At 38.1% G+C, this 19,928-nt stretch overlaps 1 protein-coding gene across 1 annotated transcript; it reads right to left on the bottom strand.

The window, feature by feature from the left end:
• Positions 1–982: 982 nt before the first annotated feature.
• ccdc3a (coiled-coil domain containing 3a) lies at positions 983–15,896 on the bottom strand. Its single transcript, XM_059325492.1, has 3 exons — positions 15,162–15,896; positions 13,846–14,023; positions 983–3,809 (listed from the first exon to the last, which is right to left on the bottom strand). The coding sequence occupies exons 1-3, from the start codon at positions 15,566–15,568 to the stop codon at positions 3,504–3,506; spliced, it is 891 nt and encodes a 296-aa protein (XP_059181475.1). The 5' UTR covers positions 15,569–15,896; the 3' UTR covers positions 983–3,503.
• Positions 15,897–19,928: the final 4,032 nt, after the last annotated feature.

Raw genomic sequence — 19,928 nt, 5'->3', positions numbered from 1 at the left:
TTAAGAGAATAATGCAAAGGCTGTCTGAATCTTAGATTTAAAAAAAAATCTAATTAGCACACTGTTAAGAAAATATTTCCTTAAGACAACAGGTTAATTATATAATATTGAAAAAATATTAACCGCTTTACTGCCCCTGTCACTCATGGCCCTTACAATCATCCTAACTTTTCCCCTCATACTGTGCTCCTGCCTGCTACTGGGATACTAACAAACCAAGAAGATGAAGGTGTCCTACACCTTCTACAGAAAGGAGACTGTTTGAAAAAATGATTTTGTGTGAAAAAGACAATTTTTCTTTCTTGTTTTAGCATCTCGATCACCAACTGCAGGCCATAATTCAACCACTGCTTTATTCCTCTCCTCACATTGTGCTGTATTTCTTTTCTTTCATCTCTGTCTCCCTGTCCTGTTCACCTCTGTCATATTGAATGTGTGTTTAAGTATACGTTTGGACGGGTTGATGGCTAATTTCGTTGTACTAGTACTTGTTACTCTGTGCAATGACAATAAAGCTGATTCTGATTCTGAACATCACTGAAAGTTTGATTATGTGCCACAAGAGAGAAACTGCCACCTAGCTTTTGATGATAGCACCCCTCTCTCCGCATCTTTCCATCCACCCGGCCTCTCGTTTTGTCATCTTGTGGTGATTTGTTTTCCTTGCATTCGCTGTGGTCTCGTGATGTGACGGCTGCTCGCCTCTCTCCTGAGCTTTTGGTTTTGCAGACTGAATTAGGGGAATATTTCAGGGACGTCCTGCTGTTCAGGACATTGCTGCCCACACAAACACATTCCAGTCACTTGATGGACCAGACACACACACACACACACACACACACACACACACACACACACACACACACACACACGCGCGTCTCTTTCTCTCCCCAAAAATTACACAAATTCACATACGTGCCCCTCTGACCTTAAGCTCTCTTTACACTCTCTGCGTGATGCTGTAGGGCTTAACTGAACCGCTGAGTGTGTGTAGCTATTTATTTTTTTGTACTCAAGTGACCCAGATGTTAATAGTCTTCTTCAGAACATTGTCACGTTCACGCTGATGTTCAGCCAAGTCAAATTTTATATGCAGAAAAACATTCATTCAAAAATATCCACATATTCTGATGTTCCAGAATTTAAAAAGCTCAAATTAATAGTAAATGAACTTTCTCAAACATCCCAGAATACTCATTCTCATTTACACCATTCTGCTCACAATGTCAGTCAAAGAAAAAGTTGATATATCACAACATCATTAAAATGAAATGTAATGTTCCTTATTATTGCTTCACCAGGCCGTGATAACATAAAAGGAGAAGTCTTTTCTTCTGTTAGGTTCAGTTGTTTGGTTGTTGCAGATTGTCCTACAATATGTGCTGCAACTGCATCAACTCAAATACTAAAAAGGCCACAACCAGTTTAGTTGGTGAGGGCCACTATGAAACCTAAATAAAAAAAGAAAACATCAAATTCAGAGATTTATCGCACTTTTCACGGCATCCAAAATTTTTGGAATCATGGTTGTACTTTAAGGAGACATATTATGCAAATTTTGGGGTGTATACTTGTATTTTTGGCTTCTACCAGAACATGTTTACATGCTTTAATGTTAAAAATCTCATTATATTTCTCATACTATCTGAATATAGCTGTATTCTCCCTCTGTCTAAAACACCCAGTTTTAGTGCCTGTCTCTTAAAGATCCCTACCTTAAAAAAGCCCTGTGCATCTGGGCCTGCATTCTTGGCGTCTCTGCACCATCGTTGCAGCCGGGGAGGGAATGACTGTTACACATTGAGGATGCATTGCGATCTGAGCGCTCAGACCACATTCAGAGGTGATCTGGGCCACAGTCTTATAGCAGCGTGTACGCGAATGTGTCCTGGGCCACATTGAAGGACAGCAGACTCAACTGAAATTTTGTTTAAGCAGAAGCATGAGCTCATTTGTGCACCAATGGCGTCATATTCAAATGCATCAACCGTGCAACATCACCATAAGATTTTGAAAAGCTCATAGAGATATTTGAAAAGTGTGTCAAACCACTTGGGTGATTTGGTTTTCCTGGAACACTCCAAGGGAGATACTTTTTTATTTCGCCTTCTTTTTTTGACTGTAGACTAGATATGGGAAGTACATTTGTTGCTTCCTGCCAGTAAAAAACAATGCGTTGGTATATGGAGTGGGGAAGTTTGTGCTAACACCAGACTATATAACAAATGAGATATAGTCTGGAGACCACCTATTCATTTTTCCTTAGAGGATGCGTGGTTTACGGTCGTCCAGAGCCGTTTATTGGGCACTACAAATGTCTATTATAAGCATCTGTACGTAGCCAATCGTATCAATTATATGGTGAGACAACCACAACCATAAACAACAAACAGGATCTTGCTAAACCCCATTAGCTTAGCCACTAACGGGGCTAGTTGGTAGATTAGGCTTTTGCCAAATCCTGTTGGAAGCAAGGCTAAAACATCCTTTTAAGTGGTGATAAAGGAGTGTAAAGCCAAATGATGTTCTTCTTTTAAAATAAACTTTGGATCTAAACTATCTAGAACACTGTCTACAGCTAGATCCAAAGAGACCTTGGCATCTGCTGCAGCCATGTTGGATCCGTAAGCAAACTACAAGCTTCCATCTGTCCAATAGTACGCGTCATCGTCTTGCCGTCCCTCCCCGTTCTGTGATTGGATACCAAAAGCAGGACTAAGAATCGGCCATGGACACCATGCCGCCTTGCAGTTCAAAACGAAATCGAGTGCACAAGGCAGCATGAGCATACCCAGGCTCGGGGAAGTGAGATCCTACCCCACTAGAGGTCAAAAAGTGGTGTGAACAGGCATATTAAGAGCTGTCCACTTGTGATCGGATCACCTAAGAAGCATGTTAATGCCAGATGTGAACAGGGCGTTCCAAACTGTCTGTCATGAGGATTTCCATAAAACTTTTACCCAAACTTAACCCCAATAACATCACTTGGGTTACTTTTAAGACTTAGCTAAGCTCCCTATACATAACTTTTATATTCTTTGTTTTAAAAACATTTGCCTCAGGTTTGGAGAGCCAGAAAGACAGTTTCATGTCAAACACAATAATGTATAACCACTTTATGTTGGAGCAAAAAGTCATCCTATGTGATCACGGCCTGAGAAGAGCACTGAGCGTCTGAATCCAGTTGTAAAAGGCAGCAGAGCTACAGTCCTGCTCCACCTGCAAGAGTAATCATGTAGAACATAAATGTTTGATTCTCTTTCAGGAAACTTTTTCTTTTGTCAGATGACCAGGAACAGTCCTGGACCATCACTCTTGTATTATAGCAATCAGGGATACAAAAGAGATAAGTTTATTTACAAGAAATCTATGTAGATTATTACTTTCAAAGTGTGTTTACTCATATGTGACAGTTCTTTGTCTCTTGCACAGAGACCGCCCAGCAGTCTCTCACTCTCCAAAGCCAGTTTTCAGTCCAGGAGGTGGCAGTTTGGGTGGATTAGTTAAAGTTGCATTCTCTTGCGTATTGTTGTGCTTGCATAGCGCCCAGGTGAAGGCTCCTCCTGTGTGATGGCGTTGAGGTGATGCCCCGCCCTCCGCTCTGCAGCCTTCAGCTTCTCTTGCAGCTCCTTCACCTCCTCCTCTGCCTTGCGTGCAGCCTTGCGGGCGTTCCTCAGGGAGCGCTTCACCTTCCGAACGCGCTCCTTCAGCTGCCGGTTCCTCCTCTCCGCCGAGGCCAGGCGCTCCTGGATCTTGCGGCCTCGCTCCTCCTCCTCAAACAGTGCGGCCTGCACCGAGGAACACAGCAGCTGGAGAAAGCAGGAGAGGGGAAAGTGAGTTAACATACAGGAAGGGTTGTTTTCTCAACAGGCAAACTGTTGTAAAACCGCCAGTTGCCATCTTGTCAGCTGGTTGTGTAGTGTGGGAGCACTGGTGATGTGATTTTCCCAGCAGCCTCTCCGAGAAAATGAAAAAAAAATATTTCCCTCTTTGATGTCCACAGTGATGTTATTTCTCCCTTGCTCATGTTTTTCCTGCTCTACAAAGCCCAACACACTTAAAGGAGAGAGGAGGGGGAATAAAATGGAGGTCCTGACCCTTGTCATTTACATTTATCCACACAGTCTCCCTACTACCCGTGCAAAAACACAAAGGGCCCATGTTTATGCGTGTCTATGTAACATAAATGTATCACCCCATGGACCTCCCTGACAATGCGAGGGTCACGTACTTTGATGTTTCAGGGGCCCTGATTTTCCATCTCATTGGTAAACCAGAGCTGACCACTACCAGCAGGGTTAACAGGGGTCAGTGCTCTCGTAGTCTCAGTGGGGAGCGCATGTGTGTTCATGTATAACTGCACTTAGGAAGGAGCATACGCACATAGACAAATCTAAATTCATGTACACTGGCCCTCAAAGGTTTGGGGTCACCCAGAAAATGTCTGTGTTGTTTTCCATTTAAAAAAATGTTTTATTCATGAAATGAGTTACAAAATGAATCGAAAATATAGTAAAGACATTGACAAGGGTAGAAATAATCATTTTAACCTGTATAAATCTCCAACTCTACCTCTAGATACTCAACCAGCCTGAGGAAGGATCATTTTATTGCTTCTCAAATCAGCACAAACATTTTCAGCTGTGTTAACATAATGCTCAGGTGTTTTAATGATCAATAAGACACTCAACTCAACACTGTGAATGTGGATTAACACAATGTGCCACTGGAACACACAAGTAATGGTTGATGACAATATATAATAGATATTCATAAGAAAATCAGCTGTTTCCAGCTTTAATAGTTTAATTTACCACATTAACAGACATACAGTCTATGTCTAGACTGTATGACTGATATTTTAATTTAAAAAAAAAGGAAATTTCTTAGTGACACCAAACTTTTGAGCAGTAGTGTATATTAATGCTAATTCACCATATTCACATAATAGCCATTTTGCATGCTTAGTCGTGCTATTAAAATGCTCGTCATGGGGTCATCCCTATGTTCCCCGGGTCCTATGTTCCCAGTTTTTCTGAAAAAGGGTCCTATGTTCCCCGCAATCTATCAGTCTTTACGATAGACCCTCAACATGGCCAGCAAGCCTACAGTCAAATGGCCCACCTTAGCTCAAGCAGCCCAAAACTTAAATTTGCACAGCAGCTACTTTCTGGTTACTTTGCAGTTCATTTTTTGGCTTTTTAAATAGGGTTAGGGTTAGGCCTATTTGCCATGGAATTTGCCAGTTATGGTGGAAAAAGTAACAGACAGGGGAACATAGGACCCTTTTTTTTCTATGAGTGTGTGAACGCATCCTTTCCACAACGCCATCTGGACATAGGGCCCTTTATGGGAAAAGCGGGGGAAAAGGGTCCTATGTTCCCCAGTCTCATACAAAGAGGGGAACATAGGACCCGGGGAACATAGGCACGCTCCCCTAGTTATTGTGAGCTGGTCCAAATATTTGACTTGTTCCCCAGCTTAGTGATAAAACGATCAAACGGTGTACCGATAAGTGTAGAAAAAAAAAAAAGAAAAAGAAAAAAAGAACAATCTGGAAGATGACATCCACCAACCTGAATTGAAGACCATATAGGCATTAGCTAACTAAAGTTGGCTAACTTAGTAGTTAAAGTTGTCATGCAGTCATTTTGTTAGAGACCAGTATTAGTTTGATATAATTAGTATTAATATGTATTAATATGATAGCTGAGCAAACTGCTTTAACGTTTCACTTTCATTGTTTTGTTTTTATTGTAGCCTACAGCATTAGCTAGCTAACATAGACAATGCAAGCCTATGCACTGATTCTTTATAACATCTTTAGCTAGTAAGTTAGCAGGAAAATTTAGATATTCCACCTAAAGGCAGCAAATTCTTCCACGTTAGCACTAGCAAGCTAACTTTTCTACAACATTGTGGATGTACCTTCAATTCAGTTGCCTTAACCCTTTGTTTGGATTCTTTTGGTGATATTACACTGCAAAAAACATGAAGCTTACCAAGTATTTTCTTCTTATATCTTGCGATAGTATCTTAATTATATTGTTTTGAGTATAATTTACCTACTGACCATACCTTTATGTGCTTATCTAATTATCTTATTGTTTAAAGACTTCTTTTTATGATTGACATTGTGAGCTTTTTCATGCTTTTCAAGCTATTCAACTGTTGAACATGGTGACTTTTTACCTAAAATATTGGCTCTGATTGAGAGTTTTAGTTGCATGTAGTTTGAAAGCTATTTCAAAAGCATTTTCACCCACCAAAACATGCTAATTTCAAATATTGCTGGCTACAGTTGGCCTTTTCAAGCCACAATTGCTATCATTGGTTTTTCCAGTGCCTAGATATTTTTACTTATTTAAAGAATTCTTACAAAGTAAAATCTACTTACTGCACTGGCAGATAATTTGACTTGTTTCGAGCATGTATTTGCTTAATTCTGGTTATTTATTCCTTATGTTTTGTCAGTTGGTTTTTGCAGTGTAAGAGACTTAGCTGCCCATGTTTCAACACCTAGATACACAAGTCAAATGTTGGGACCAATTCGCTATAGTTGACTGGCTGGTTTCTAACATATTTCTTCCCGCCCTGAACATGACATGCTGGCCACCATGTGAATATGGTGAATTGTTTCTTGTGTTCCACTTTCCCAAAAAAAATGTTTTTTAAAAAGGCAATCTACAGCACCAGAGGTTGTGTGTTGACTGTGTAGTTTTTGCTTTGTTCAATGCATTGAAACAACATAAACTGTGATACTGATAATAGCTACAGTACTTTTTCTGCCGCACTTGGTAATGAAGAATACATTTACACAGTGTTAAAAGAACTTGCTGTGGCCTGTTCACACCAGCCTCATGGCTACAGATGGTAATAGCCTCAATAGCCTCAGATACTTTAAGGTGTGTCTTGGCACCAGTTTTCAGAACTATCATTTTGTGTCAGTAAGGTTTAGAAAATACCCTATTGCCAAGAGTTGTATGAGAAGATAAAACTCACTCTAAATATTAAGTTTAATTTTTTAACAAGTAATATGTACTGTTGACACGATTTTTCATATCTGCAAAGATTTAGCATGATGTAAGATGTAAGTGTTTGATTTGGAGAAAAAAATGGAAAAAGTATTTTTATAGGGTTTTTTTTAGCATTTATAGTATTTTTCTCTATGTTGAATATTTTGTTTATATGCCATTATACCTTTTTATTGAGCTACTTGTTAATGAATAAACTTACTCTGTTTAGAAACTGTTCACAGGGAGGATATAATGTTTCTGGAAAGGAACGCTGCATTTCTTTTAAAATGGGCTCCAGTTGGAATTGAACCAGGTCCATTGCAATTACATGGCATGTGCCTTAGGGTGCTGAATTGACTCTTTAAAGCAAGTCTCTGTTCTTCCCATTTATCCAAACAAAAGACAAATCCAGATTATGTAATGGTGGTAGATTTTTTATTATTTTTTATTTTTACAATTTGAACCCTTTCTCATGCTCATAGGAAGGCTCTCAGTGGGACGCCCACAACACACATGCACACACACCACCTGTCAAAACATCCGGGTGTTACCTGCCTGCTGTTTAGCATCATCTGTATAAACAGTATTTAGAGGACATGTGAAGAGACACACATGCATGTACAAAGTGTCCTTATATTCAAATGAAATGCATTTTTTTATTTTACACCCTATTTCACTGTTTTATTGTAATTTCTAAAAAAAAAATTTTTTAAAATTTACAGTGTAGAGATCACTTTATTATTGTGTTCTATATGTTTGTTGTTGTGTAACGCCAGAAGTCAGTATAGCTAATTCATTAACAGATTGACAAAGAAAAAAAGACAAAAGATCAGGGTCAGAGACAGGCAGAGAAAGACGAAAAATGAAGAAAATAGAGATTGTAAACAAAAGAAAGTGGAGGGTTGAAGAGATTGAGAGACGTGCTTTTGTGTGCATCTGACTGCTCCTTTATTTCCACAGACTTTTGATTCCTCTTTCTGACTTTATAGAGTCTCAGCATGAGTCCCCCCTACTACCCACTACTCCTATTTAGAGTCTTTAGAGCTTCACTATTGACGTCAAAGGGGCAAGCTGGGATTTCTCCTGAGGTTTTATTTTACTTTGTGTGTGTGTCTGTGTGTGTGTGTGTGTGTGTGTGTGTGTGTGTGTGTGTGTGTGTGTGTGTGTGTGTGTGTGTGTATGTGTGTGTGTGTGTGTGCATAGGTATGGCTGATTAGAAAACAGACAAAAAGACAGAAAGAGAAAGCAAGAGATGAAGTGATAAAAAGAACAAAAGGGAGGCAGAGAGAAAGAGAAAACAGACGAGACAGGGGACAGTGGGAGCCTAAACTACTGAGTGAAAGAGACAGACTGTGTTGTCCTCCTTTCATCCCTCTAAGCGTCCACATAAAATGTTAATGAGAGTCAGAAAATGTGTTAAAGGTGTTTACATGACTCCTACAAGTGGAGTATTCCCTCATTGTGGTTATAATCAAATCATTAGAGTGCATGTAAACATGGCAATGTGCTGATTAAGAAGCATTTGGGGAATTCGCCTCAATCTTGTTGTGGCCTATAAAGTGAGAGAGAAAAGTGATTTAAAAAAAAGGCAGTATGTCTTTCAGAGTAGATAAAAAATTCTGTATTAAACAGACGAACGGTGGGATTACTGAGGTGTCATGGTAAAAGCTGCTCCGAGTGCTTCTGATAAGAGGAGGCTTTAACAAAAGCTAATTGAAGGTTCTGGCATAAAAGTGGAGGAAGTCTCTACTTTATCCTTCTGGAGGGGCGTCTGGTTCCCACGAGGCTGAAACCAGAAGCAAATAACCTCCCAACTCCAATTTTAAGGGATGTTTTGTGTTTAAACTCCAGCTGAAGGATGTCTCTCAACCTCAAAGCACACAGAGAACCATGCAGCCAGGGAAATACTTTCAAGATCCCTTCGGAGATAGGTAAGATGGTAAAGTCAGAAATTGGATCTTGTTGCTTTTAATTTAATTTTAATTACAGTCCAGCAAAGGCTGCAGGAAAGAAAGAGAGTTTTTCTTTTGCTTCAATCTGATGCGAAAGGCAGAGAAACATGGCCGGATAAGCAAGGAAGACATGAAGAGGAAGAAGGTCCGTCCATAAATTCCTGGAGCAAAACACCTGTTTTGTCCCGCCCGGCGGCGACATGTGAGTGCTCGTCCACTAAATGAGCAGTGTCTCTAACCCTCACTGACCTTTGGCCATAAAGATTAGAGCCTGCAGGTCAAACCCAAAAAGAAAGGAAGATGAAGACACCACAACACTGCATCTTTCCTGATTACTTCTGTAATTTACAGTGGCTTGCAAAAGTATTCCTACCCCTTGGATGTTTCACCCTTTTGTTTCTTTTATACACATGAAATCATGGTCAACATACCGTATTTCCTCAATTTAAAGCCGGGGCCCCTATTAATGACCGGCCTCATTTAGTAACTGGGTGTAAAACCAATTTTTAGTAAATAAAAGCCGGCCTCTTTTATAAGGATGGTGTCTTACCATTGTTATGTCAAAGTCTGTTCCCCCGTCGATATGTGTCCCCCTTACCTTAACCTGCACCAACCTGACACCTGACCCCAACCAGTCCTCCTTTAAGTTGTTAACATGACCCCAAGTTTACCTTAACCCCAAACAGTTATCTGTACAAGGCCTAACCTTAAACTTAAATCCTAACTCCAACCGCGGAGATGATGCTACGGAGAACACCATTCAGGAAACATCATTTGACGGGTAACAGATTTCAACACAACACATGTATTTGAAGTTTGGCCACACGAGTTAGTACTGTAGGTAAATATGGTTGTTTCTCCCGCTGTCCTAGTCATTCTCTGTAAAGTCGAGCCGTTTACGCACATTCTTCTGGGCTTTTTAGTAGTTTAGACATTTTAAATCCTGCTTAAAATGAACATTCAGTGTGCTGTTCATTGTTTGTTTACATCCGAGTACTTCCAACATGGCTGACATCCGGGTAACTGGCTACAATGCGCTGTGTAAAACACTCTAAAAAGTGCCGGTCAGAGCTGCTCTGATTTTCTTTTTTTAATAAAAGCCTCCTTCAAATAATAGCCTGCCCCTATTATTAGCCGGGTCCCAAACAGATTTTTTATGAATAGAGGCCCCGGCTACTATTTGAGGAAATACGGTAATTTGGCTTCACGCATTTTTTGAGGACGGCCAGCTCTAGGCAGATTTAAACAAGTGCCATACTGCTTCCATTTCTTAATGATGGTTTAACTGAACACTGTTGGATGTCCAGTGAGCTGGACATTTCTTTGTAGCCATCTCCTGACTTCTACTTTTCAATGATCTTTTCTCTGAGTTGCTAGGAGTGTTCTTTTGTCTTCATGTTGCAATTGTAGCAGGAATAGTGATGAACCAGAGACTGGACCTCCCAGACACAGGTGTTTTATACTAAAATCATGTGACACACATCAACTGTACTCAGGTGATCTCCATTTCACTAACTGCTGCATCAACTAGCTGGAACTCTGTTGAATTAGTTCAGTTACTTTAAAGGGTATTTATAATTATGCAATCATTTATTTTACCTTATATATTTTTTATTAATTCTGTAAAAATCTGTTTTCACTTTGATATTAAAGAGGGTTTTTTTGCAAATTCTTTTTAAAAAGGCCAAGTTATATTGACCATGATTTCATGTGTAAAAGCAACAAAAGGGTGAAACATCCAAGGGGTATGAATACATTTGCAAGCCACTGTAACCAATAGAAATATATCATAAATCCATCCATAAGCTCTTGTCAAGCGTAGGAAATAACAGCGATATCACCAGATGAGTGACAACTTTGTTCGGCTCATTTTCTGTTACTAGTGTAGCAAGCTAACTAGCTAACTAGCTAACTCATTGGACACAAATCTAAGAAACAAAATCAATGCAAGCCATGTTCCGAGTCAATGAAGTCAGTCAGGGCAAACCCAATTCTTTAATGTTTTGAGAAAAGTAAAGCCAAAACTCATTTGGCACAAGTCTGAGAAGACAAGTTTCAAGTCGAGAGCAATGGAAGTCCAAGTCTCAAATAATTCAAGAAAAGACCATGTTAAGTCTTACGCCAAGTCAAGTCTCAGGACAACTGAGACAAGAGAAGTCAAGATTTATTCGATACAAGTCAAAGCAAGTCTTTTGTCATTTAAGACAAGTCAAGCCAAAGGTCATTGAGGGTCAGGTTAAGTCAAGTCGCAAGTCACTGAAGACGGGTCAAGTCAAAATTCAATTGAGGTGAGTCTAAATGAGTTCACAAGTCAATGTAGACAAGTCTAACAAAGAGAGTCTAAGAAGTCAAAACTCATTAGGCACAAGTCCAAGAAGTTTCAAGTCAACAAATGGACAAATGGAGGTCCGAGTCTCAAATAGTTCAAGAAAAGACCATGTCATGTCTTAAGCCATTGGAGAAGACAAGTAAAATCAAAATGAACTCAAGTCAAGTCTCAGGACAGTTGAGACAAAAAAACAAATCTGGTGTCATTTAAGACAGAGGTTTTTTCATAACAAACACAGGTCAACACTTGAGTCATTCAGGGTTAATTAAAGTCAAGTTGCAGGTCACTGAAGACAGGTCAAGTTAAAATTAATTTGAGACAAGTCTAAATCGGTTCACAAGTCAATGGAGACATGTCGAACAAAGTCCAAGAAGTTTCAAGTCACTGGAGGCAAATGGAGGTCCAGGTCTCAAATAGTTCAAGAAAAGACCATGTCATGTCTTAAGCCATTGGAAAAGTAAAATCCAAATGAACTCAAGTCCAAGTCAAGTCTCAGGACAGTTGACAAAAAGAAATGTTCAATTCAAGCAAAGGGCTTTTAATAACAAGCTCAGGTCACCACTTTAGTCATTCGGGGTTAGTTAAAGTCAAGTTGCAGTTCACTGAAGACAGGTCAAGTCAAAAATAATTTGAGACGAGTCCAAATCAGTTCACAAGTCAATGGAGACAAGTCTAAGTAAGCCCTCAAATCATCAAGACAAGTCTGAATCAGGGGCCGGATTCATAAAAGTGTTCTTAAGGTAAAACTTAAGAAAATTCTTAAGAAAAAAAAAGATTTTCCTAAGAATGTTCTTAAATGCTATTCACCATTTTATTTTAATTTCAGATCACTAGATCATTAATGAAGTAGTATCAAATACAACAACTGCCTCTGTGATTTACTTTGTAGTGTAATCTAGGAATAGGCGAGAATAACCAGAGTAACAGAATAACCAGAAAACTGCCAAAATCTGCTTTATGTGATACATTCACCAAAAAAACTACCCTGACCAACTTCAATGACCAAAATAACACATTGTCTAGGGCAAAACTAAATATTAAAGAAATCAAATACATGCCATACAAATTTGTTCAAGTAAATACAAATCAAGACTAACCGTTTCACTGGAGCTGTTTTCAGACTGCTGAGGGCTTCTCTTAAAGTTGTGAAGAAATATGAGAAGAAACCTAAGAACTTTGTTTTCAAGAGTCACATTTGTTCTCAAGTTCTATCTTAGGAAAAAACTTAAGAAGAAAGTTAAGAAAAAATGAAAGAAAAGATAAGAATGTCTTCATGAATACAAAATCTTCTTAAATTTTGTCTTATGAGCAAAGTTGAGAAAAAAGTGTCATTTAAGAAGCATTTTTTTCTTAAGAATGCTTCGAGAATCTGGTCCCAGGACTCTGTGGTGAATTTGAAGTTACTGTAATGTCACCAAATAATAACCTCTTCAACATCTCAACAGCTGCACTTGTATCCTTTCAAAATAAGGGCAAAGACTTGTATAACTCCATCTCCAGCCACCGTGTTGTGTCTTGTCCGGGTGCAACCTTCTCGACCTCTCAGAGGAGGTGTGATGATAAACGCTGCTGCTGTCTTCCTCTGTTGACGGGGTCTGGCTAATCTCTGGTCCCAGGTCAGCAGGCTGTTGCTTCATACTGATATGCATCTGAACACTGACACACTTTCAAACCGCTGTCTGTCAAAGATCTGTTATTTGACCTTTGACCTCTGAATGGCCGGTATCTTGTTTGCCTGAGGAGCCAGACGGACGGACCTCAACCAATCAGCAGCTGCTTTGATTTACAACCGTCAGCGATGTGACCAATCACATGATGGAAATCTTTGAAGAGGATAATCAAATTGTGTGTGTGTGTGTTCTTGTATGTTTTTTTTTATCCGTTTGAAGATCAAAACAGCGAGGTGATATTTCTGTGTGTGTGTGTGTGTGTGTGTGTGTGTGTGTGTGTGTGTGTGTGTGTGTGTGTGTGTGGCTCTGCACTGTGCCAGAGGGTAGTTAAACTGTGTTTCTACTGATCCTCACCACATTCCTGTCAGCAGAGTCACAACTCAACTCAGGATTATGTGTCCACACACACACACACACACACACACACACACACCAAAACCTCACTTTTCTCCCAACACACACCACATTAACAGCAGTTTCTTCTTATATAAATGACTAAAAGAAACAAACACAAAACAAAGGTGCTCAGTCCCTCCACCATCTCCAGTTTCCTGCACCCTGCTGCTCTTCTGGACTCTAAATCTAATATCTCCATGGTAACAAGATGGTGTCAGGTTTGTTTACATGATCTGTAAACACCCCAATAGCTGACCTGACTGAAACAACGAGGTATTTTATCTTCTTTTTCTCCAAAGATAATGAGGCTATGCAAGGACATGGGAGTCTTTTTTGTTTTCAAGGAAGCTGCAAACATTATTATGGCAACCACCCATCCAATTATGCTGCATGGCAGGCCTCAAGCAGGGCTACATTCAAAGGGAGAATAGTTGCAAGATACAAAGAAAGGTGTGTGTGGTGCAAACACTTTGATGCCTTACCCTGCTGTCCTCCTGGGTCTCCCACTCGGGGCTGAAGGTGTGGAAAGGCTGGCTCCCTTGGCTGCAGTTGGAGAACTGGAAAAGGCTGGAGAAGGTGCGCCTGTTGTCGGACGTGTCGGGGAAGATGGCGTCCTGGAAGTTGACGCCATGAGGGAGGATGTTGTAGTTCTCGTCCATCCTGCAGAGGGAATAAACAGGAAAACTGTGAGCAGAAAGCTGAAGCTGCTGCAGGAGTTGAATTTTGAGTTTTGCACGTTTTGCATGTTTCACAGGCTAATGCAGGGATGGGCAACTGGAGGCCCGGGGGCCGCATACGGCCCACACCCTCACTTGAAGTGGCCCTCAGTACAACTACATGCATTTGAGCATGAAATCTTAAAAGTGCAGTGTAAAAATGCACAAAATTACTTCTTGCAATTAATGGTGTTGTTCTGCTGTTCTTGAATGCATTTGAGCATGAAATATGTTAATTGCAGCTTCATCATATCTGGTTAAGTGTACGGTCCTATATGTGGCCCTGTGGTAGTGTCAATGAAAAATTGTGGCCCCCTCCAGCATTTAAGTTACCCATCCCTGGACTAATGCATTTAGAGATGCATCATATTTAATGAGCTTGTAGTTTGCTTTGCAAGTAAAATCCTCCTTTTGCAGAATAACTTGCAACCACAGCTGTCAGATAGAAGATTCACTGAATGGAAATACTGAAACAGCCAAACGGTATACCTCATAATGATATTTAAACACAGTAGACAAAGAGGTAACACTTTACAATAACCAACTAAGTGATGTTTATAGATGGTTTATAAACCAATTATTAACCATTTACAAAGTGCTATACATATTTAATCTGTTTTCAACCAATTTCTTAAAGGTATATGAATAATTTCAAAATAATTTACATACTTAATATGGTGTTAATAATGTTAATGAATTATTAATTATAATGTAATTGTTTGTTAATAATAAAGGAACTATAAACTTACATTAATATACTATCTACTTGCCATTTATAAATTATTTAGTTAGTTAAGCATTAATAAATGATGTATTTACCATTCTAAATGGAATATATACAGTTTATAAATTATGATTATACATTAATAAACTATCTGTTTACCATTTATAAATGATGGTTATTGTAAAGTGTCACCAACAAAGACAACAGACAGAAACATAACAAATAAAGAGTATTAGTTTGAGCTTGCTGTTTTTAGAAAATGCAGTCCTGTCAGGCAAAAAGTTTTATGGCACCAGACTAATTTTAAAGATTTGTAGTTTGTGTGTAAGTGCAGTTTGAATTAGAATGTAGAGTCCACCTGAGGAAGAAGAAGTAGGAGTAGTTCTCCATCACGGTGTGGGACTGGCAGGACAGGTACCCCAGTCCGGTCAGGTTGAGCCTTGATCCAGAGGGCACCTCCAGCATGCTGCCCCAGGCCTGGTCGCACAGCAGCTCCACCTCCGCAGAGTACAGCAGCCCTTCCTCCGCGCCCTCGTACCCATACCCGAACCCGAAGGGCAGCGAGTTGTACAGGCTGCCCGCCCCGCCGCCCAGGGGCTCCCGGTGGATCGCCAAGACCCGGGCGTAGACGATGATCTCCGCTAGCTCCGCCCGGCAGCCCTCGCTCAGCGGCCGCCACTCGGAGGGAAGCTGGCACCCGTGCGTAAAAGTGTCCAGGTGCGCCAAAAAGCCGAGCGATGCGAGGAGGAGAGCCGCCGAAAACATCCTGGGTTTGTGATGCTTCACTGAAGAGAATCTAAAATGTTCTATTTGATCAAAACTGACTGTTTAATGCAGGAGGCGAGTTTCTTTTACGCATATAAGTTGCTGAAAAAAGTTTATAGAACCACTTGATGATTACCTGGACGCTTGAAGATGCTGCTTGACCTTAAAACTAAAAAATATGCTAAATAACTTTTTGCACAAAACTTTTTGCATGAACTAAACTTGCTCAAGCTCTGATCTGCTAACCTCCAGACTCTCTCAGAGACTCAGCAGTCAAGTCAATTTGCAGAAACTTAAAGTACTCCAACCTGTTGCTGTGTTCTCAGTGTTTCCACCTCATCTGCCTGCAGTGTGGGCGACAAGTTCTACCAGAGCGCATGGGTGCTGCGTTCAGGGACTGATGTGACGCTCCGACATTTGATTTGTCCATGTGAACAAGTTGGTGCACTCCAGTACTGTTTGTTACACATCAATAAGGAAGATTTGAAAACCTGTTGAGCTCAGTAATGTCTCAGCTATACTGGCCTACAAAGTCTAACTGCAGTAACTAGCAAAGGGTAAAACTAAGAAAAACTGCTTTAAAGTTGGTTTGTTTTTAAAAAAAAAAGTTTTTTAACTGGTAAGTGATATGACACTTATTCTTTTATTTCTATTGCTGTAAATTGTTCTTATGGTAAAGCAAAAACAGAGTGCAGTAACTACAATGATGTTGTCTTCTTTCAGCTTTTTTTCTCAGTGAATAAACATTTTGAAATTGATTTTGTTATAAATGTATTTAAAGTGTTTAACAACTATATTCAAAGATTTGTGTATTTTAGACTTTATAAATTATAAAGTAATGTTATATTTTAGTCTTAATATAATTTTTACTTAATCACTATCTAGATAATATTTCCCTATCAAATAAACTTATAATGTATTCTTCTTGTCTATCTACAAGGCTAGATTTTGTAGTAATTTGCAATTTTTATATAATTATTTATCTGAAACCACAGAGTTCATTTTTAGTTATAACTCAATTTCAACCAACAATGTAGTTACTGCAGTTAGACTTTGTAGGGCAGTATAGTACATCCATAAATTATCATTTATTTATCTTTTTGATTTAGGGAAATAATACCCCAAAACACTTTTATGTGAAATTAAAATGCATATGAGTGAATATGACTTTACACATATTATTTTTCCTTTTTTCCTAAAGTTCACTTGAACGCATCTAAGAAGATTACAGGCCCTGTGAGGTAGAAAAGTGCTGCAGTGGAGAATGTCCAGGAGAAGTTCTTCTTCAAGGGAGAAAAATCTGGATACATTTCATAATAGCATCACTAAAAAATAACAGTAGTAAAGATGAGGATAATGGCATTTATTAGTATTGTACATTTCTTTTAGGCTATGTAGTTCAATTAGCTACTATATATTTATTGTGATAACTACAGATCATAATGTGCCAGACTCTTCTATAGATCTATCAGATATACGTATCTTTATGACTTCATAATAATATATAATTATCGTTGCTTCCCAGTGATTTTTTACAGCCATGTTTTTGCTTAGAAAACACTGCCACCTAACGGACAATAACGTGAACAGCATATTTTTCTATTTATATAATAGCTTATCTTAAAAAATCGAAAAAAATATAATATTTTATATTTGCATCAATAATATATTTCTATTTATATATTACATATGTACAAACATTTGAACAGCAGGGGAAAAAACATATACGCTTATTATAATAAATACATATTTTATAGTGACCTTGATGTGTTTATTGTAAAACAATATTATTATTATTTATTACATATTATTAATATAAATAACGTCTTCCGAGAGATGTCACTTAAACGTGACTGTCACAACAGGTTAGTTAGGGAGTCTCCAGTCTTTTGTCTCATGTTGTTAAAGTGCAAGGTGACTCTGAAGGGAATTCCCGCTGTCAGCTGACGGCTGTCCCCGCCCTCTGCTGTCCGGGCTGCCCTGATGTGTGAAACATGCGGATGGAGCTGCGGACTCAGCGGCTCTGCTCACACACTGCTGCTGCTGTTATCCAGATCTGTTCTCTGCTCTACGACGTCACTTCGAGGAAACGAAAACTGTCGTTAATCAACACAAGCCAGAGCTGCGTCAATGCAGCGACAGTTAGCGCAACGTGGGGAGGACGTAAGGCAAAGGAGCTTTCAAAATAAGAGCTTAAACTTAAAAATGATTTAAAAAGCTGGCCTTAAAGAATGAGCCATCCATTTTCAAAATTCATGCGTTATTCATATTATCTAAGATAGTCCAAATATATTAGAAAACATGAACAACCCTCTCCCAAATCCAAGAACTAATGTGAAACGGTAAATTTGTGATGCCATAAAGTAGGGCTGGGCGATATATCGATATATAAATATATATATATTTTTTAAAATTTCTACTCTTTTTATTGATTTTCCTAATTTTGAACATGAAACATATCAGTCACTACAGACACCATACACATTTACAAGTACACATTTACATAAAAAGGTAATTTAAGTTATATTAACTTGTGTATCTCAAAATGAAAAGTAGAGAGGTGTAAGAGATAAAATTACAAAATGATTAAAAGAGATATATTGATATATTTTTTTAATGTGATATAGAATTAGACCATATATTGATAAAGTTTTTAAAAAATATATTTATTTTAATATAAATGTTGCACTTACTAGGGTTTGTCATATTTAGTTCTTTTGTAATGATTATTATTCCTTTCTCATATAGTTATATTTATTTCAGAGAAAAGATTGGCCTATTTAAATTCATAGGCTTTTTTTCTTTAAGATATGTTTTTTATTTAAATGTGCACTTTAAGGAGCTTTTATTTTTTATTTTTTTAAAGGTACTCCTGTCGTTATACAGTATTTATGTTCACTTAAATAAACGGTTTCAATAAAACTACTTGTGACATTTCATATTTGACTTTGACTGAACATTTGCTCTCACTTTGCGATAAAAATATCAGGATATATATTGTATATCGATATTCAGCCTAAATATATTAGGATATGACTTTTGGTCCATATCACCCAGCCCTACTATAATGAATACAGTGTAGAACTGCTCCATAGACAATGAGTTGCTAAAGATGACAATGATATATTAAACATAGGTTGGCAATATCAATATATTATGGGGGTGAGAAAAGAAGTGTTAATTGAATGTGGTAAATCACTTACCGTTATTTCAATTATTTACCAATTTAATAATGAGGAATGGAATTCAATTACGATATAAAATGCAACAGAATTAAGTTATTTGAAAAAAGAGATAGAGATTTTGCATTTTCCATATCGTTGGGTTAAAGTTGTCTAAGTCGAGGTGTTTGTTTTACTAATTGCACCTGTGTTTCCAATCTCATTGTTGCTTTTTGTCCCTGTTTCTATGTGTTGACTAAATTACATAACCTGCCAATAGAAAAAACTTGAAAAGGATTTTTTCCCCTGAAAAGTCCCTTTAAAAACATTAAAGAAATTATAAGTAAACTTTTCTTTTAAATTCTTGCACCATTTTCAGAAAAAATGGTACCGATTTAATGCCCTACAAAGTCTAACTACAGTAACTACGCAAAAGGTAAAACAGAGAAAAACTGCTATAAATTTTTTCAGCATGTTTTAACTGGCCAGCCAAATGGGTTACAGGTAGGTAAGTGATATGACACTTAATTCTACATGTATTGATGATGTCATTTTTATGCTAAAAAATAATGATGATTTATTTGACCTTTGACCCCAAAAATGTAGTTACTGCACTCTGGTTTTGCTGTAAAAGGTTCTTATGGTAATGTAAAAACAGAGTGCAGTAACAACAATGTTGTTGTCTAAACATTTTAAGATTGATTTTGTTATAAATGTATTTTAAAGTGTTTAACAACTCTATTCAAATATTTGTGTATTTTAGACTTAATATTGTAGTCAGTAAGTAGTGTTATATTTTAGTGTTAATGTAATTTTATCTCACTTTTTTCACTTAATCACTATGTAGATAATAATTTCCCTTTCAAATAAACTTATAATTTTATTATTTTTCTATTTAAATTAGTATATATATATATATCCAAAGCAGACCATAGTAAGTCTAATTACTGCTTGGTTTTGAGTTGGATTTTGTAGTGACTGCAATTTTTATATGATTATTTCTCTGAAATAAAGCAAAATTGAAATCTAAAACTTTGTCACAAGATAAAACAGACATCAAGAGGTTCATTTATAGTTATAACTAAATTTTGACCAAAAATGTAGTTACTGCAGTTAGACTTTGTAGGGCAGAATTGTCAAAGAAGTGTATTTTATTTTGAAAATTATTCCCGGAAGCGCCTTGTTTCCGTACGTAACTT

The sequence above is a fragment of the Centropristis striata genome, chromosome 22 (genome assembly GCF_030273125.1).
Source record: "Centropristis striata isolate RG_2023a ecotype Rhode Island chromosome 22, C.striata_1.0, whole genome shotgun sequence".
Lineage (NCBI taxonomy): Eukaryota > Metazoa > Chordata > Actinopteri > Perciformes > Serranidae > Centropristis > Centropristis striata.
This window is presented reverse-complemented; position numbering and strand designations above follow the sequence as displayed.

Excerpts from the sequence above, each read along its gene's own strand:
- ccdc3a (XM_059325492.1), bottom strand. The coding sequence starts at position 15,568 with ATGTTTTCGGCGGCTCTCCTCCTCGCATCGCTCGGCTTTTTGGCGCAC. Across the intron at positions 14,024-15,161 it reads TCCTACTTCTTCTTCCTCAG|GATGGACGAGAACTACAACA; the intron begins GTGGACTCTACA and ends TTCCCTCTGCAG. Across the intron at positions 3,810-13,845 it reads AGACCCAGGAGGACAGCAGG|CTGCTGTGTTCCTCGGTGCA; the intron begins GTAAGGCATCAA and ends TGCTTTCTCCAG.